Here is a 21,736-nt window from a genome sequence, read left to right on the forward strand (position 1 = left end):
AGGCGATGAAAGAATTCCTCGAACATCTTCTGAAAAAGACCCTAAAAAAAGAACATTGTGGCTAAGCTGCCAAACTACCAAACTAAGGAAAAAATATTGCAAGTAGCCAGGAAAAAAAAAAATTCATATCAAGATTCCACAATAAGGATCACTCAAGACCTGGGTGCCTCCACATTAAAGGATCGTAGGGCCTAGAACCTGATATTCTGAAAGTCAAAAGAACTAGTATTGCAACCAATAATAAACTATCCAACTAAGTTTAGCATTTTCTTCCATGGAAGAAGATGGACATTTAATGAAACAGAGGAATTCCATTTGTTTCTAAGGAAAAAAAAAAAAAAAAAAAAAACAGATTTAAACAAAAAATTTGATCTACATCCACAAGTCTCAAGAGAAGCAAAAAAAAAAAAAGGTAAAAAGCACTCTTGAGAACTGTATCTCTGTTGTGGATACAAAGTCCACATGGATAATTTAATTTTACTGATATAACATGAAAAAGAAGTAGTAAAGGGAAGGAGATAGTATCATAAAATGGGAAAGGAAAGATAAAAAGAAGGAATCTAAATCCCAGGAGGAGGCATAGAAAATTTACCACATCTGAGGGAACTTAGAGAGGGGGAGAAATATTGTATAAATCTTACTCTCATCAGAGTAGGCTCAAAGAGTAAATAATTGACATATTTGTTTTTCACAGAATTCTCTCTCACCTCATTAAAAGTGCGGAGAGGAAAAAGGAAAAGAAAAAGAGGAATAAGGGAAAGGTACAAGAAAGGAGAAGGGACTTAAAAAGAGGGGGGAGGGATACTTAAAAGGGAGGGCTATGCATCACAAGTGGGGTCCATAAATTCAATACTGGGTAAAGGTTTCAGGGGGACAAGGGGGAAAAAAAAGCATAATCAGGGAATAATATGATGGCAGGAAATACAGAATTAGTAATTTTAACTCTAAATGTGAATGGCATGAACTCTCCCATTAAACTGAGGCAGATAGCAGACTGGATCAAATGTCAGAACCCTACAATATGTTGTTTACAGGAAACACATTTAAAGGAGGGAGATACATACAGAGTAAAGGTAAAAGGTTGGAAAAGAATCTATTATGTTTCAGGTGAAGCCAAAAAAGCAGGGCTAGCCATCCTTATCTCAGATCAAGCAAAAGCAGAAATTGATCCAATTAAAAGAGATAAGGAAGGAAACCATATCCTGCTAAAAGGTAGCATAGATAATGAAACCATATCAATACTAAACATATATGCACCAAATGGTATGCCATCTGACTTCCTAAAGGAGAAGTTAAGAGAGTTGCAAAAAAAATTAAACAGCAAATCTATAATAGTGAGAGACCTTAACCTTGCACTCTCAGAATTAGATAAATCAAACCATAAAAAAAATAAGAAAGGAATTAAAGAGGTAAATGGAACATTAGAAAAACTAGGTATGATAGATCTTTGGAGAAAACTGAATGGTGATAGAAAGGAGTATACTTTTTTCTCAGCAGTTCATGGAACCAATACAAAAATTGACCATATATTGGGACGTAAAAATCTCAAAATTTAATGCAGGAAGGCAGAAATAGTAAATGCCTTCATCTCAGATCACAATGCAATAAAAACTACATTCAACAAGAAGTTAGGGGCAAATAGACCAAAAAGTAATTTGAAACTAAATAATCTCATCTTAAAAATGACTAGGTAAAACAGCAAATTATAGAAAAAAATAATAATTTCACACAAGATAATGACAATGATGAGACATCATACCAAAATTTGTGGGATGCAGCAAAAGAGGTGATAAGGGGAAATGCCATGTCTTTAGAGGCTTACTTGAATAAGAGAGAGAAAGAGAAGATCAATAAATTGGGCCTGCAACTTGAAAAGCTAGAAAAGGACCAAAATAAACCCCCCAACCAAACACTAAACTTGAAATTCTAAAATTAAAAGGAGAAATCAATAATATTGAAAGTAGTGGGCAGGTAGGTGGCCCAGTGGATAGAGCACCAGCCTTGAATTCAGGAGGACCTGAGTTTAAATCTGGCCTCAGACATTTAACATTTCCTAGCTGTGTGACCCTGGGCCAGTCACTTAACCCCAGCCTCAGGAAAAAAAATAAGAAAAAAAACAAAAAAATGAAAAAAAAATCTATTGAATTAATAAATAAAACTAAGAGTTGGTTTTATGTAAAAGCTAATAAAATAGATAGACCTTTGGTAAATCTGATTAGAAAAAGGAAAGGGAAAACTTAAATTGTTAGTCTTACAAATGAAAAGAGGGATCTTTCCACCAATGAAGAGGAAATTAGAGAAATAATAAGGAGTTACTTTCCCCAACTTTAAATGGATGACTACCTCCAAAAATATAGGCTTCCTAGATTAAGAGAAGGAGGAGGTAAACTGCTTAAATAGTCCCAACCAAAAACTAAACTTGAAATTCTAAAATTAAAAGGAGAAATCAATAATATTGAAAATAGTGGGCAGCTAGGTGGCCCAGTGGATAGAGCACCAGCCTTGAGTTCAAATCTGGCCTCAGACATTTGACACTTCCTAGCTGTGTGACCCTGGATAAGTCACTGAACCCCAGCCTCAGTAAAAAAATAAAGAAAGAAAAAAAAAAAAAGAAAGAAAAAAACCCCTTTTAATTGATAAATAAAACTAAGAGTTGGTTTTATGAAAAAGCTAATAAAATAGATAAAACTTTGTTAAATCTGATTAGAAAAAGGAAAGGGAAAACAAATTGTTCGTCTTAAAAATGAAAAGGGGGATTTTTCCACCAACGAAGAGGAAATTAGAGAAATAATAAGGAGTTACTTTGCCCAATTTTAAATGGATGACTACCTCCAATAATATAGGCTTCCTAGATTAACAGAGGAGGAGGTAAACTGCTTAAATAGTCCCATTTAAGAAAAAAGAAATAGAACAAGCTATTACTCAACTCCCCAAGAAAAAATCCCCAGGACCAGATGGGTTTACATGTGAATTCTACCAAACATTTAAAAAACAAGTAGCCCCAATGTTATATAAATTATTTGAAAAAATAGAGGATGAAGGAGTCCTACCAAACTCTTTATATGACACAGACATGTCACTGATGATACTAAACGAGGTAGGTTGAAAACTGAGAAAGAAAACTATAGACCAATCTCCTTAATGAATATTGATGCTAAAATCTTAAATAAGATATTAGCAAAAAGACTTCAGAAAATCATCCCCAGAATAATACACTATGATCAAGTAGGATTTATACAAGGAATGGAATGCAGGGCTGGTTTAATATTAGGAAAACTATTAGGAAAACTATTAGTATAATTGACCATATTAATAATCAAATTTTAAAAAAGCTTATGATCATCTCAATAGATGCAAAAAAAAGCATTTGATAAAATATAACATCCATTCCTACTACAAACACTTGAGAGAATAGGAATAAATGGACTATTCCTTAAAATAGCCATGAGCCTATACTTAAGACCATCAGTAAGCATACTAGGTAATGGAGATAAACTGGAACCTTTCCTAGTAAGATCAGGAGTGAAAAAGGTTGCCCACTATCACCATTACTATTCAATATTGTATTAGAAATGCTAGCCACGGCAATAAGATTCAAGAAAGAGATTAAAGGAATAAGAGTAGGTAATGAAGAAATCAAACTATCACTCTTTGCAGATGGTTTGATGGTATAGTTAGAGAACCCAAGAGATTCTAATAAAAAGTTATTGGAATTCACAACTTTAGCAAATTTGCTGAATACAAAATAAATCCACATAATTTTCCAGCATTTTTATACACCACCAACAAAATGCAACAGCAAGAGATACAAAGAGAAATTCCATTCCAAACAACTGTCAAGACTATAAAATATTTGGGAATCCATCTACCAAAGAAAAGTCAGGAATTATATGAGCAAAATTACGAAACACTTGCCACAAAAATAAAGTCAGATTTAAATAATTGGAAAGACATTAAGTGCTCTTGGATAGACCGAGCGAATGTAATAAAGATGACAATGCTCCCCAAACTAATCTATTTATTTAGTGCTATACCAATCAGACTCCCAAGAAACTATTTTAATGACCTAGAAAAAATAACAACAGAAATTATATGGAACAATAAGAGGTCGAGAATTTCAAGAGAAGTAATGAAAAAAAATTAAATGAAGTTGGTCTAGCTGTACCTGATCTAGAACTATATTATAAAACAACAGTCATTAAAACCATTTGGTATTGGCTAAGAAATAGACTAGTCGATCAGGGGAAAAGATTGGGTACACAGGACAAAATAGGGTACAACTATAGAAATCTAGATTTTGACAAACCCAAAGACACCAACATTTGGGATAAGAATTCATTATTTGAAAAAAAAAAACTGTTGGGAATACTGGAAATTAGTATGGCAAAAATTAGATATGGACCCACACTTAACACCATATACCAAGATAAGAACAAAATGGGTCCATGATTTAGGCATAAAGAATGAGATCATAAACAGATTAGAGGAACTGGGGATAGTCTACCTTTCAGACCTGTGGAGGACAAAGAAATTTATGACCAAAGGAGAACTAGAGATCATTATTGATCACAAAATAGAAGATTTTGATTACATCAAATTAAAAAGCATTTGTACAAACAAAACTAATGCAAACAAGATTAGAAGGGAAGTAACAAATTGGGAAAATATATGGAGGGCTGTGAAAAGCAAGTGGTGTTCACAAGTTTAATACTGGGTAGGGGGGTAAGAGGGAAGGAAAGGTTAAAAACATAAGCAGAGCTTAACAGGATGGCAAGCAATATAGAATTAGTCATTCTAACCATAAATGTGAATGGGATAAACTCCCTTGTAAAGAGGAATCAGTGAGTAGACTAGATTAAAAGTCAGAATCCTACTATAAGTTGTTTACAGGAAATACACCTGAAACAGGGTAATGCATTCAAACTAAAAGTAAAGGAATCTACGATGCTTCAGGTAAAGCCAAAAAAGCAGGGGTAGCCATCATCATCTCAGATCAAGTAAAAACAAAAATTGATTGAATTAAAAGAGATAAGGAAGGGCATTATATCCTGCTAAAGGGCAGCATCAATAATGAAGCCGTATCAATATTAAACATATACTCACCCAGTGGTGCAGCATCTAAATTCTTAAAAGAGAAAATAAGGGAGCTGAAAGAAGAAATAGACAGCAAAACTATAATAGTGGGAGATCTCAACCTTGCACTCTCAGAATTAGATAAACCAAACCATAAAATAAATAAGAAAGAAGCCAAACAGGTAAATAGAATACTAGAAAAGTTTGATATGATAGATCTTTGGCGAATTTCATTCAATTTATATTAAATCATAAGAAATGGTATCATTTATTTACCCCACATTTAAGCGTAAAAACATTATATTATCAAATGTAATATTTAATGTTTTAAGTGTTAAAGAGTTTTCACTTTTGGTTAAGTTATTTGGTTATTTTGGTTTAACATATGTAGAATAATTTGGTTAAACATTTATAAAATAATTTGGAAGTCAGAAAATTGATAGTGTAGCCTAACATTTATTGGGGAGATAAAGCAGATAAAAGTGACACAAACATTGCTTTGTAGTTTCAGGGTAGTAGACCTACAATTTGGTAATTAATTCATTAACCAAAGATAAAAAAGTTTCTATTATTTTAAAATAGAGAATGTATGAATTTTAAGATAGCGCTTATTTTTTAATTAACTATTTATTTGGGTTTATCAGTAGTTCTACCTTTTTTGTACAGGAATGGTACACTGAAAGCAAATCCAAAACCAGAAGGTTGCTCTGAACAGCTGATTTGGGATGTAGAGGGCTTATTACAGTCTTTCTGATTTTCAATTTGTTGATAATAAGTAAGTCTAAAAAAAAAGTAAACAAAATAAGTCTGCATCACCCAAATAAAATAATATATGCAACAAATCTTTATGTATCTCAAATATTAGACACTTTTAATATTTTTATTGTTTTAATAAAGTCTTTAATAAAGCAATACTAATCATTCAACTGAGATGTAATACATTTGTCTTCAGAGTCACAGTACTATAGAATTGTAGGCTTAAAACTGAAAAGGCTTATTAAGGGCATTAAGGGTAATCTTTTTATCAGTTAAATAACTAAATCCCAGAAAGGATACAGTTGTCCAGACAAGTTGTCCACACACAGTGAGAGGGATGATCTTTCCCCAGGACTTCTGACACCAAATTGAGCATATTTACCCCTACAAACTGCCTGTGAATACTTAATGTTGGCCATTAACATATAGGATTCTTTTTCATTAGCACTCACATGAAGATATCCAAGATATAATGTGATTTTCCCTAAACCTTAACTTTAGGTCTCTTACAAGTGAGAGATGTCTGCAAGACATTAAAAAAGAAATAAACAACAACAAAACCCACTGCCTCTATCAATGTACACAATTATTATTATATTATAGAATTTGTGAAGATCAAATACGAAAATGTATGTAAAACATTGGAAAATCTTAAAAACACTATTAAAATGGCAGTTATTATCATTATTACTTCTGAAAATTCTGATATCAGACTTGTGTGGTTCTAGCTCATATCTTTTTTTGCCCGTGTTGTACTCAACTTCGATAATTTGAGTTGGTCATTTGCTCAATTTCTTCTTAGGATCCTTAAGTATGAAACAGAGGTCTATCCTCAAGAGGTTGCCTGTTTGCCCAGGGCTATTCTGAACATGTGGCAGTTGGAAGAGCTGGAATTTTCCAGGGACTTTGCCAGACAGTTGTTACATTATGCAAGTATAAAAACCATATTCACTTTCGATTTTATGGAGGAAAAATTCTTTTAGATGCAGTTACATAAAGACATTTAGAATTATGTTAGCACTTACAGAGGATAATCATATTGCTGAGCATACTGCTCAGCTGTCCATCCATACACATCTTGGATAGTGGGATCAGCATTATGGTGGAGAAGCAGAGTGACCAAATCTGATGATTCCTGAGTGACAGCAATCATAAGGGCCGTTCTAGAATAACAAAGAAACAATTCATTTTTAAAACTTTAAACTAATCACATTTAATCATGTTTCTAGATATACTTCAATAAGAAGATATCTCATATCATTTAGTCTTAATACACATATGCAACATGAACATATAGTGATGGAGAGGAGTATTTTGATTACTCAAGTGCAGCATTAGAAATGACAATGAAAACCAGACAGAAAGATGGAAAAGAGAACTTTTTTGTCCCCTTCCAATTTTAGTAGGGATTGTGAAATTAATCATAATTTAAAAAAAGAGAGATTGTGTCAATGTTCCTTGGGTGACAAAATTAAGGCAATTCAGTTTGTTTACTGGCCTGAAAAGTAAAGTGGAAGCTCTTTGAAAGGGGTAACTAGATGGCACAATGGATAGAAACCCAGCCCTGAAGTTAGGAGGACCTGAGTTCAAATTTGGGCTCAGACACTTAACATTTCCTAGCTGTGACACCCTGGGCAAGTCAGTAGCACCAGTTGCCTCAGACAAAAAAACAAACAAACAAACAAACAAACAAAAACAATTAGAAACAATCTTATCAATTCCATTAAATTCTTAATCCAGTGCCCTATCATAATGTAGAAGTGACAATTGGTTGTCTAAAGCAAAATCAGATGAAGCTCTTTTATGTCTTAACTTTCTGAAAGTCTTTGAACATGAATACAGCAATGAACTTTCTTGTTTAGGGGAACACTTATGTAAATTTAGAAGAATTAATTGCCAGAAAGAGAGCACCAATTGATTTGGAGAAAGATCATTAACTCACAAAGTCAACTTATTAAAATTCTTAAGGAGCTGAACAAGTGGAAAGAATATCTATGTTGATGAAAACACAAATGTTTTCTGAAATACTTCTGAAGTACTGAGCTTATTGTATGCTGGATGATATATGGGTTTTTGATAAGCTAGTACTGATGAAAGATAGTACTATCCCTTGACTACTTAGTCATAAATGACAAAACAGCTTGATTCTGTTAAAGGTTCAGTTAGTGCAAGAAAAATCCTCACTGATGAAATCATAGATTTAAAAAGAAAAACTATTTATTTTGAAATATTAATAAGCTCTTTCTAGCAGATAGAAATATTAATTCTCTTTTTTCTCTGATCCTAACTCTCTAATATCAGATCTAAGAAAGGAGGAAAAAGTATGTTTGGATGGGAATTAAAAGATAATGAGAGATATTGAAACTGATGGAATCATAAACTTTAGTATTAGTAGTTAATATTATCATATGTCTAAAAAGGTGTGTTTTGTTTTGTTTTTTATTTTTATTAACATTGTGTTCAGCAGTCAAGATCGGGAAGTAAATAATAAATCATTTTGAGTCTTCCACATTAATCTCCAAACAACATAAAATTGCTCCCCAATGAAACTTCTATAATAGCAGAACCATCAAAAGGATGGAGTGAAACTATCTGTGAGTTTAAGAATCTTGGAAGATTGGCAGGAAAGATCTCCCTAGAATAAATGGGAAATGCAGTCCAGAACAAGAAGCATCTCAGGAAACTTACATCAGGTTCCACCTCAGCAAACCAGCAGTAGATTCTGAGTGTCAGCTCAGAGAATTAGGCAAAAGCTAACACCAGCACCTCCCATGTACCTCCATGTTGGCATGGCCAGGGGAACAGGCAAACTTCAGCTCCGAGTTTTTAGGATAGCTCCCTGGTAAACAAGAAACCCCCAGGGGCCAGAACTCATGTGTTTCAGTGTAGCCCTAGGAAAAGAGGTCAATTTCAAACCTAGAGGTACTTAAGCACACAGGCAGCCACAAGTGGTTAAACTGCTACTTGCTTCAGTGTATCTCTGGAAAAGTGCAGAAAAAGCCTTAGAAGAAGGCAGGCACAAACACTCGGACATTGGCTCAGTATAAGCCTCCAGCAGTGTCAGCTACTCTACCCCACCCCATCCCTAAAGAAAAAGAGAAAGTGGTTTCAGGCCCAGAAAGGACTTTTAGGAGAGCTCAAAAAATAGCTTAAAAATCATATAATTCAAGGGCAAAAAAATAAGAACTTTTCATTGGCATTTTGCCCATAGATATTTTCACATAGTTGCCCTCATCTATTCTGTCACCATAATAACTTTCTATGGTCAGATCTCTTTTGCTCATCCTTTAGCACTGCTGGAGGCCCTCAGGGTCTTACAGCCTGCTTGGTACTAAATTGAGCTGTTAGTGATAGTGTTTGGCATGTATTGAGGCCCTTGAGGAGCTTCTGCATTCACCCCCAATACGACAAAGGACAGGGTAATCCAATCACTGGCAGGTACCTGTTTGCTTAGGTGCCTGAAGGTTAGAGTTTACTTCTTTATCTGGGGCTACACTGAAAGGAGGTCTGGCCTCTGGAGCTTGCCTGTTTTCAAGGACCTAGACTGAAGCATGTGACCCTTGTCAGAGGTAGTCTCCCTGTTCCCCTGACTATACTGGGATATTTTGGGGATCCAATGTTGGCATTTGCTTACTCCACCATACTGGTTCTCAGTTTCTACATATGGTTCCTGAGGTGGGGCTTCCTACTGGCTTGCTTCCTGACTTGCATTGTGCTCCCCTTTTGCCTCACACATTTCCTGCTAATTTTTCAAGATTTTTGGGCTCACAATTTATTTCTCCCAGTATTTTTGATGATTCTTCTCTGCCCCGATTTGGTGTGGAAACTATTTTATGTTTGTTTTTTGGTGAATATGAGAGTGCTACACTGATTTCCTGCTTAGTTTTCTAGCTCTACTCCCAGAAGTCATTCAAAAATATTAAATGCATTCTTTTCAGATCTTAATGCAATAAGATAAAATTCATCAAAGGGCAGTGGGAAAAACAGTTAAATCATTAATAAAAAACTAAATAATCTAATCCTAAATTTAAAAACAAAATTTCAGAATCAATGCTAAATCAAGCCTCTTAATAGAATCTGGAGTGACAGAATCCACAAACTTTCATAGTATAATCATTTTCCAACTTAAGATACTTTGCAAGGATTTCAGGAAAGGTCTGGCTCAATTGGATGGGGAGATGTATATGTATACATATACATGTATATATGTATATATGTATATATATAGATAGATAGATAGATAGATAGATATAGATATAGATAGATAGATAGATAGATAGATAGATAGATAGATAGATAGATATGTATACACACACATACATGCAAATTAATAGCAATGATCTGCAATGACCAGCTGTAAATGCCTTTCTTATTCTGAGTAGTACAATGATCCATATCTACTCTGAAGGACTTAGGATAAGAAATTGACCTCTCTTTTTCTCTCTCTCTCTTTCCCTCCAATCCTGCTTTTCTTTCTCTCCCTTTAAGTTTTATTTTTCTTTGAAGAAAAAACAAAAAGGATTTCATTATGATCTTATGCAAAAAGGCATGTTCATCAGTAGGAGTACTAACTTTACTTTTCTTAAAGATTGTTCTTGTTATTGTTGCTGTTGTTTGGGTGTTTTTGTTTGTTTTTACAATAAGAGAGTTCTATGTTTTCTTTCTCATCTATGGAAATGTTTTGCATAACTTCACATATAGTTTCTTAATAGGAACTGTGTGTAGGGACAAAGGAGAGAATGTGGAACTCACATTTTTGTTTTGTTTTACTTTTTATTTAATTTTATTTATTTTTAATTTTTTTAAATACATGTATATTTTCAATATTCAACATGCAAAATATTGTGTTCCAAATTTTTTCTCCTTCCATTTCCCTCACCCATCCCCAGTTAGCAAGTAATTCAATATATTAAACATGTGCAATTCTTCAATACACATTTTCACAATTATTATGCTGCATAAGAAAACCAGGTCAAAAGGGGGGAAAAAAGAAAGAAAGAAAACAAAAAGGAAGCAAAGAGAAACAACATCAAAAGTGAAATACTATGTTGTGATTCCCACTGAGATCCCATAGTCCTCTCTCTGGGGTGCAAATGGCTCTCTTCATCATGAGACCACTGGAACTGGCCTGAATCACCTTGCTGTTGAAAAGAGCCATTTCTGTCAGAAATGATCATTGTATAATCTTATTGTTGCTGCATACAATGTTCTTAGTTTTCCTCACTTCACTTAGCATCAGTTTATGTAAGTCTCTCAAGACCACTCTGAAATCATCCTGCTGATTATTCCTGATAGAATAATATTATTCCAAAAATGTAATATGCCATAACTTGTTCAGCCACTCTCCAACTGATGGACATCCACTCAGTATCCACTTCATTGCCACTACAAAAAGGGCTGCTACAAACATTTTTGCCAACATAAGTCCTTTTTCCTTTTTTATGATATCTTGGGGATACAGGCCCAATAGGGACATTGCTTGTTTAAAGGGACATTGTTTCAACATTGTTTCATATTGCTCTTCAGAATGGTTGGATCAGTTTACTTCACCAACATACCCTCCAATATTTATCATTATCTTTTCCTGTCATCCTAGTCAATCTGGGAGGTATGTAGTTGTATCTCAGAGTTGTTTTAATTTGCATTCCTCTGACCAATAATGAATTAAAGTATCTTTTCAAGTGACTAGAAATGGTTTGGATTTCTTCATCTGAAATTGTTCATATCCTTTAACCATTTGTCAATTGGATAATGGTTTGTATTCTTATTAATTTTTATTTGAATTAATTCTCTCTCTATATTTAGAAATTAGGCCTTTATCAGAGCCCTTGGAAGTAATTTTTCTCAGATTACTGCTTTCCTTCTTATCTTTATTGGTTTTGCTTGTACAGATTTTTTTTGTGTGTGCAGAAAATTTTTAAATCACATTAATTTAAAATTAAATTATCCATTTTGTATTCCAGAATGTACTCTAGTTCTTCTTTGGCAACAAATTCTTTCCTTCCTCACTGAACTGAGATTATTCTTCTAATTTGCTTATAGTAACACTCTTTATGTCTAAATCATTATTCCATTCAACTTTTTCTTGGTATAAGGTATTAGGTTAGGATCAATCATTTTTCATTTTTTTTACGATTTCTTTGGAATGCAGGTAAGTAGAGACACTGCTGGTTCAAAGGGTATGCACAGTTTGATAACCCTTTGGGCATAGTTCCATATTGCTCTCCAGAATGGTTGGGTCAGTTCACAACTCCATCAGTAATATAATATTGTCTCAGTTTTCCCACATTCCATCTAACATTCATCATTATCTTTTCTTGTCATTTTAACCAATCTGAGAATTCTGTAATGGTACCTCAGAGTTGTCCTAATTTGCATTTCTCAGACCAATAATGATTTAGAACATTTTTTCACATGACTAGAAATGATTTTAATTTCATCATCTGAAAATTGTCTGTTTATATGCTTTAGCTACTAATCATTTGGCGAATGGCATGTCTTTTCTATAAATTTGGAACTCAAAACTTGTAAAAAGAAATGAAAAGGTTTAAATGTAACTGACAATAAGAATAAATAAATTTTCAAAAAGCAATTATAGGAACTTATTACCAGAATTATACAAAATGGTTACATAGCATTTATACCAGGAATAGAGAGCTGTCTGAATATCAGAAAAAACTAACAGCATAATTATGACTATATCAATAACAAAACTAACAGAAATCATATAATTATCTCAATATATTCAGACAAAAGCATTCAACAAAATATAATATTAATTCATATTAAACAACAACAACAAGAGGATGTAGTAATAAATCAAATTTTCCTAAAAATGATAAATACCATCTATCTAAAACCATATTCAAGCATTATATGCAATGGGAATAATATGGTAGAAACATTTCCAGTAAACTCAGGAGTGAAATGAGGTTGTCTCTTATCCCCACTACTATTTAATATTGTATTAGAAATGTTAGCTTTAACAATAAGAGGGGGAAAAAGAAATGACAGGAATAGAGTTGGTAATGAGAAAACAAAACTATCATTATTTGCAGATGATATGGCATGTTTAGTTAATCAACTAAAAATACTAAAAAAGAATTAACTTTAGTAAAGCTGGATACAAAATAAATGCCCGTAAAAGAGAATGATATAAATGGGATGACATACCAAAATTTATGAAATGTAACCAAAACAGCATTAAATAAAGGTAAAATTTACTTCTCTAAATTCTTATATCAGTGAAATAGAAATAGAACAGATCAATGAATTGGGCCAGAAACTTAAAAAAAAAAAAAAAAAAAAAAAAAAAAAAAAAAAAAACCTAGTAAGAGAGCAAATTTAAAAATCACTAATTCAGTACCAAATGGAAATCCTCAAAATCAAATCTGAGATTCAAGAGATTTAACTTATTAAAAAAATGTAGTGGAAGTATTAAGCTAATAAATCCAATAGCTGCTTTTATGAAAAATCATTGAGATACATCATTAATTAATTAGATTTTTTTAAAGAGTGTTGAAAACCAAATTCCAGTATCAAAAAATATGAAATTATCACTAATGAAGAAATTAAAGCAATTATTGGCAAATATTTTGCCCAATTATGTGCTAATAAATATGAGGAAATCAATGAATATTTAGGAAATCATAAATTACCCAAGTTAAGTGAACCGGAAATAGAATGCCTAATTAAATAACTGCATCTTAGAAAAAGAAATTGAGCAAGCCATTATTGAACTCCTTAAGGAAAAAAAATCCCCAGTGCCCGATGGGTTCACTTGGGAATTCTAATAAACATTCAAAGAAAACTTCATTCTATGAGCATATACATTGCTAGGGAAAATAGGTGAAGGAGTCCTGCTAAATTCCTTTTATGCAACAAATATGGTGCTATACCTAAATAAGGAAGTGCTAGATAGAGAAATAAAATTATACTCTAATAAAATAAAATGATAAAAGTTGAAGAAAAGATAGGAAAATTGGGACATTTATGCATTGTTGGTGGAGTTGTGAACTGATCCAACCTTTCTGAAGAACAATTTGGAATTATAGCCAAAGGAGGAGAAAACTGTGAATACCAGCAATGCTATGTTTGTACCCCTATGAGATGATAAGAAAGGGGGAAACCCCGGAAAGCCTGCGTCTCTCAGAACCCGGCCACCCCCAACCCCCACCTGGACTGATTCAGCGCGTTCTCAGAGCCTCAGAGTGCAGACTCAGTACAGTCATCGTTGTTCTGTTAGTGGCTCTCTGCTGCCCTACCCCCAGTCTGTAGAGGAAGCCCATTAATACCATCCATCCCCATCCCCCACAAAACAGATCAATTGTTTCTCTTGTCAATTTTTTTTTCTTCGATTCCTACTCTGACAAAATGAACAAAAATTTCAAAAGGGTTCTAACCATTGACAGCTTTTGTATATAGAGAGAGCAGACTTCAAACACTGAGGAGACTAAAAACAGACTGTCCCTAGAGGAATCCCCTAAGGGGGATATGAGCTGCTCCTCAATACAAAAGAATCTCATAGAGGAAATCAAAAAGGCTCTCACTCTCACAAGAGAGCTGGAAGACAAATGGGAAAAGGAAAGGGAAGCTTGGCAAGAGAGCCTGGAGAAGTCATCCCATGCATTTAAAGACAGGGTGGATAAAGAAATCAAATCATTGAGAAACAAGATTAGTGAGCTGGAAAAGGTAAACAGCTCCAAGGAAAACAGGATTAGTGAGCTGGCAAAAGAAAACAGCTCTCTAAAGAATAAAATGGATAAAATGGAAAAAAAAATTCCATAGAAGAAAAAAACTCAATTGGACAATTACAAAGAGATATAAAAAAAGTGAGTGAAGAAAATACATCATTGAAAATTAGACTCGAATAAGTAGAAATGAATGACTCAAGGAGAAACCAAGGGGTAGTCAAGCAAAACCAGAGAAATGAAACAATTGAAAAGAATGTCAAGTACCTTATTAGAAAGACAACAGACCTGGGAAACAGATCCAAGAGAGACGATTTGAGAATAATCGGTCTCCCTGAAAAATGGGAGGAAAAAAAGAGATTGGACACCATTTTCGATGAAATTATCAAAGAGAACTGCCCAGATGTTCTGGAAACAGAGGGTAAAATAGACATTGAAAACATTCATCGATCACCTACTGAAAGGGAACCTAAAATCAAAACGCCAAGAAATATAGTGGCCAAGTTCAAGAACCATCAGACAAAGCAAAAGATATTGGAAGCTGCTAGAACAAAGCAATTCAGATATGGAGGATCTACAATAAGAATAACCCAGGATCTAGCAGCGTCCGCATTAAAAGAACAAAGGGCCTGGAACATGATATTCCAAAAGGCTAAGGGACTTGGTATGCAGCCAAGAATAACTTACCCAGCAAGAATGAGCATCGTTTTCCAGGGAAGAAGATGGACATTTAACGAAATAAATGAATTCCATCTATTTTTGATGAAAAAAACAGATTTACATCAAAGGTTTGATCTTCAAATACAGAACTCAAGAGATTTCTAAAAAGGTAAAAAGAAATCTTGAGAACTATACTTCTGCCAAAAAAATATGTAAAGAACATATATACAATTTGTCTTAGAAACTAGAGGTGGAAAGGAAATTATATCATAAAAAAGGGTAAAGTGGTGGGACTACATCTCATGAAGAGGCAAAGGTAACCTATTATATCTGAGAGAAAGAAAGGAGGGAGATGAACATAGTGTGTCTCAATCGACATATTCGATTAATGGTGAAACTTCTTCCACTTCATTGAAAAGTGAAAGGGAAGGAGTAAGCTAAGGGGAAGGGAATACAGAAATTTTGAGGAAAAGGGGTAAAATAAGGGGAGGAACTTTAAGGTGGGGGAGGGATCCTAAAAATGGAGGGCTGTGAAAAGCAAGTGGTGTTCACCACTTTAATACTGGGTAGGGGGGGATGGCGGAGAAGAAACACACGTCTCTGTGAACGTCCTCACTCCCTCACAACCAATTAGATAAATTAAGTCTCAGAATTAGCTCAGGACTGATAGATACCATAAGGACTGGAAGCACGACTTACCAGCTGAAGAGAATCTGGAGTTTCAACAGGAAAGGTCAGTTCCCGGGGGAGGAATAAGAGAGACCAGCACAGACGGTGGGGTAGTGGCACACTGCGCCCATTGCGCTGGGAAGGGCTCTGGGATCAGATAAGCCACTGAGGTAAAGGAATCTGGCACAGGCTGTTAGCTCTTCTCTGCTAATTATTTAGCAGTTCAGAAGAGAAAGCCAAAATATTTTAAAACTCAGATTAGATTTTCCCTGGACCCTGAAGGTGACTCAGCAGATCTCGGCACCAGGGGGTGTGGCGTCAGCTACCTCCTGAGAATAGTTAAGAGATTGACAAGTGGGTGGATACGGCCCAAGGCAACACACACTGCCTAGCTTAGCTGGAGGGAGTGGAACTCAGCTCCAGGAAGTCCCAGAGAAGCGAAACCTTTGAACTAGGGACCAAGGTTTCTGGCAGACACTTCCAGTTTGAGCACAGGGGCTTTTCACATGACCTGCTGCAGACATCCACTCCCCACCCGGACACATAGGCTGGGCTTTGTGCTGTCTTTACTATTCTATGCCCTCGAAGCACAGTAGCGCTAATCACCTCTGAGGCACTTCCAGGGAGGGGGTGGGGAACTCTCTCCCAGAGCTCCATCTTAGCTCAGGCGCAGGAGCCTCTGCATCCATCTGGTCTGGGAGGAAGCTGGTAAAGAAGTAAATAAATAATTTCCTACCCCAGGGACAGACCCCAAAAGATTTTTTTAAATATGAGCAAAAAAGCTAGAAAAACCATAGATTCCTTCTATACAGAGAAAGAGCGGGTATCCAACCCCGAGGAAGGTAACAGCAGAGAGTCAGCAGATAACAACCTAAAGGGGAACGATTCCTGCCCCCCATTACATAACTCTCTCCTAGAAGAAACTCGTAAAAAATTGAGGGAGATTGAAGAAAAATGGGGAAAGGAAAGGGAAGCTATGATAGAGAATAACAACGTCCTGCAATTGGAGTTGGAAAAAATAAAGAATTCACAGGAGATGCAGGGAAACGAAATTTACGAATTAGAAAAGGTTAAAAAAACACAGGAAATTAGGATTTCTGAATTGGAAAAGATAAAAAAGTCTCAAGAAAATAGAATTTCTGAATTGGAAAAAGAAAATAATTCTCAAAAAAAAAAATTAGGGAAATGGAAAAAAATTCAATAGAGCAAAATAATTCATTTAAAAACGAAATTGGGCATTTACAAAAAGAACTAAAAACTGTGAAAGAAGAAAATAACTCCTTAAAAGTCAGGATGGAACAAATAGAAATGAATGATTCACAGAGAACCCAAGAATCAGTCAAACAAAACAAAAAAAAATGAGAAGCTGGAGAACAACGTCAAATACTTACTGGGAAAATCTATAGACCTGGAAAATAGATCTAGGAGAGATAATCTGCGGATTATTGGACTTCCCGAAAACTATGATCAAAAAAAGAGCCTAGATTCTATTTTACAGGAAATTATCAAAGAGAACTGTCCAGAGATAATAGAAACAGAAGGGAAAGTAGATGTGGAAAGAATTCATCGAACTCCTTCTGAAATAGACCCTAAAAAAAGAACACCACGGAATATAGTGGCTAAGCTGCAGAATTACCACACAAAGGAGAAAATCCTGCAAGCAGCTAGAAAAAAAACAATTTAAATACCAAGGTGCCACAATAAGGGTCACCCAAGATCTGGCTGCCTCCACATTAAAAGATAGAAGGGCCTGGAACCTGATATTCCGTAAGGCAAAAGATCAAGGACTGCAACCAAGAATGAACTACCCAGCTAAGTTTAGCATCTTTTTCCATGGAAGAAGATGGTCATTCAATGAAACAGAGGAATTCTATATGTTTCTAAGAAAAAAACCAGACTTAAACAAAAAATTTGATCTACATACACAAGACTGAAGAGAAACAGAAAAAGGTACACAGAACCCTTGAGAACTGTAACTCTGTGGTGGGTATATAAAAAATACTCAAGGATAATTTGATTTTACTGATATAAAAGAAAAAAAGGGGGGTGTAATAAAGGGAAGGAGGTCGGTTCAGAAAAAGGGGAAGGAGTGATAAAAAGAGGGAAACTACATCCCAGGAAGAGGCATAGAAAATACACCATATCTGAGGGAACTTAGTGAGGGGGAGAATCATTGTGTGAATCTTACTCTCATCAGGAGAGGCTCAAAAAGTAAATAATTCACATATTTGTTTTTCAGAGAATTTTTCTCTCACCTCATTAAAAGGGGGGAGAGGAAAAGGGAAAAGGGAAAGGAGAATAAGTGAAGGGACTTGGAGGGAGGGGGGAGGGATCCTAAAAAAAAAAAAAAAAAGAGGGAGGGTTGCGCGTCACAAGGGGGGGTCTGTAAATTAAATATCGGGGAGGGGGATCAGGGTGGTCAAGGGAAAAAAGCATAATCTGGGGATAATACGATGGCAGGAAATACAGAATTAGTAATTTTAACTGTAAATGTAAATGGGATGAACGATCCCATCAAACGGAGACGGATAGCAGATTGGATCAAAAAGCAGAACCCTACAATATGTTGCCTACAGGAAACACACTTAAAGCAGGGAGATACATACAGAATAAAAGTAAAAGGTTGGAACAGAGCCTATTATGCTTCAGGTAAAGCCAAAAAAGCAGGGGTAGCTATCCTTATCTCAGATCAAGCAAAAGCAGAAGTAGATCTCGTTAAAAAAGATAAGGAAGGAAACTATATCCTGCTGAAAGGTAGCATAAATAATGAAGCCATATCAATACTAAACATATATGCACCAAGTGGTATAGCATCTAACTTTCTAAAGGAAAAGTTAAGAGAACTACAAGAAGAAATAGACAGTAAAACTATAATAGTGGGAGATCTCAACCTTGCACTCTCAGATTTAGACAAATCAAACCACAAAACAAACAAGAAAGAAATTAAAAAAGTAAATAGAATATTAGAAAAACTAGGTATGATAGACCTTTGGAGAAAACTGAATGGCAATAGGAAGGAATATACTTTCTTCTCAGCAGTTCATGGATCCTATACAAAAATTGACCATATATTAGGACATAAAGATCTCAAAATTAAATGTAGGAAGGCAGAAATAATAAATGCCTTCTTCTCAGATCACAATGCAATAAAAGCTACATTCAGTAAAAAGTTAGGGGTAAATAGACCAAAAAGTAATTGGAAACTGAATAATCTCATCTCAAAGAATGACTGGGTGAAAGAGCAAATTATAGAAACAATTAACAATTTCACCCAAGATAATGACAATGATGAGACATCATATCAAAATCTTTGGGATGCAGCTAAAGCAGTAATAAGGGGAAATTTTATATCTTTAGAGGCTTATTTGAAGAAAATTGAGAAAGAGAAGATTAACGAATTGGGCTTACCACTTAAAAGGCTAGAAAAAGACCAAATTATAAACCCCCAACCAAAAATTAAACTTGAAATACAAAAATTAAAAGGAGAAATCAATAAAATTGAAAGTAAAAAAACTATTGAATTAATAAATAAAACCAAGAGTTGGTTTTATGAAAAAGCCAATAAAATAGATAAACCTTTGGTAAATTTGATCAAAAAAAAGAAAGAGGAAAATCAAATTGATAGTCTTACAAATGAAAAGGGGGATCTTTCCACCAATGAAGAGGAAATTAGAGAAATAATAAGGAGTTACTTTGCCCAACTTTATGCCAATAAATTTGATAATTTAAGTGAAATGGATGACTTCCTCCAAAAATATAGGCTCCCTAGATTAACAGAGGAGGAGATAAATTGCTTAAATAGTCCCATTTCAGAAAAAGAAATAGAACAAGCTATTAATCAACTCCCCAGGAAAAAATCCCCAGGGCCAGATGGATTCACATGTGAATTCTACCAAACATTTAAAGAACAATTAGCCCCAATGTTATATAAATTATTTGAAAAAATAGGGGATGAAGGAGTCCTACCAAACTCCTTTTATGACACAGACATGGTACTGATACCTAAACCAGGTAGATCGAAAACTGAGAAAGAAAATTATAGACCAATCTCCTTAATGAATATTGATGCTAAAATCTTAAATAAGATATTAGCAAAAAGACTTCAGAAAATCATCTCCAAGATAATACACTATGATCAAGTAGGATTTATTCCAGGAATGCAGGGCTGGTTTAATATTAGGAAAACTATTAATATAATTGACCATATTAATAATCAAATTAATAAGAACCATATGATCATCTCAATAGATGCAGAAAAAGCATTTGACAAAATCCAACATCCATTCCTACTAAAAACTCTTGAGAGTATAGGAATAAATGGACTATTCCTTGAAATAATAAGGAGCATATATTTAAGACCTTCAGTAAGCATAATATGCAATAGAAATAAACTGCAACCTTTCCCAGTAAGATCAGGAGTGAAACAAGGTTGCCCACTATCACCATTACTATTCAATATAGTACTAGAAACGCTAGCCTCGGCAATAAGAGCCGAGAAAGAGATTCAAGGAATTAGAGTAGGAAATGAGGAAATTAAACTATCACTTTTTGCAGATGACATGATGGTATACTTCGAGAACCCCAAAGACTCTGCTAAAAAGCTACTAGAAATAATTCAAAATTTCAGCAAAGTGGCAGGATACAAAATAAATCCACATAAATCCACGGCATTTTTATATATCACTAACAAAATGCAACAGCAAGAGATACAAAGAGAAATTCCATTCTAAACAAATGTTGAGAGTATAAAATATTTGGGAATCCATCTACCAAAGAAAAGTCAGGAATTATATGAGAAAAATTACAAAACACTTGCCACAAAAATAAAATCAGATTTAAATAATTGGAAAGACATTCAGTGCTCTTGGATAGGCCGAGCGAATATAATAAAGATGACAATACTCCCCAAACTAATCTATTTATTTAGTGCTATACCAATCAGACTCCCAAGAAACTATTTCAATGACCTAGAAAAAATAACAACAAAATTCATATGGAAGAATAAAAGGTCGAGAATTGCAAGGGAACTAATGAAAAAAAAACTCAGAGGAAGGTGGTCTAAGTGTACCTGATCTAAAGCTATATTATATAGCAGCAGTCACCAAAACCATTTGGTATTGGCTAAGAAATAGACCGGTAGATCAGTGGAACAGATTAGATACAAAGGACAAAAAAGGGTACATCTATAGCAATCTAATCTTTGACAAACCCAAAGATTCCAACATTAGGGATAAAAATTCATTATTCGGAAAAAACTGTTGGGAAAACTGGAAATTAGTATGGCAGAAATTAGATATGGATCCACACTTAACACCATATACCAAGATAAGATCAAAATGGGTCCATGATTTAGGCATAAAGAGGGAGATAATAAATAGATTAGAGGAACAGAGGATAATCTACCTCTCAGACTTGTGGAGGAGGAAGGAATTTATGACCAGAGGAGAACTAGAGATCATTATTGATCACAAAATAGAAGATTTTGATTACATCAAACTAAAAAGTTTCTGTACAAATAATACTAATGCAAACAACATTAGAAGGGAAGTAACAAATTGGGAAAATATTTTTAAAAACAAAGGTTCTGACAAAGGTCTCATTTCCAAAATATATAGAGAACTAACCATAATTTATAAGAAACCGAACCATTCTCCAATTGATAAATGGTCAAAGGATATGAACAGACAATTCACAGAGGAAGAAATTGAAACTATATCCACTCACATGAAAGAGAGTTCCAAATCACTACTGATCAGAGAAATGCAAATTAAGACCACTCTGAGATACTACTACACACCTGTCATATTGGCTAAGATGACAGGAACAAATAATGATAAATGTTGGAGGGGATGTGGGGAAATTGGGACACTAATACATTGCTGGTGGAG

The 21,736-nt window shown here is 34.5% G+C and overlaps 1 protein-coding gene across 1 annotated transcript in view; it reads right to left on the bottom strand.

The window, feature by feature from the left end:
* Window positions 1-21,736, bottom strand: part of LOC141544591 (uncharacterized) — a 64,802-nt gene that overhangs the window by 30,995 nt on the left and 12,071 nt on the right. The window contains exons 5-6 of the mRNA XM_074270964.1: window positions 6,855-6,992; window positions 5,727-5,854 (exon numbers count right to left, since the gene is read on the bottom strand). Coding sequence (XP_074127065.1) covers window positions 5,727-5,854; window positions 6,855-6,992 — 266 coding nt within the window. The remainder of the gene's footprint in view (window positions 1-5,726; window positions 5,855-6,854; window positions 6,993-21,736) is intronic.

Source organism: Sminthopsis crassicaudata, chromosome 5 (assembly GCF_048593235.1).
Source record: "Sminthopsis crassicaudata isolate SCR6 chromosome 5, ASM4859323v1, whole genome shotgun sequence".
Lineage (NCBI taxonomy): Eukaryota > Metazoa > Chordata > Mammalia > Dasyuromorphia > Dasyuridae > Sminthopsis > Sminthopsis crassicaudata.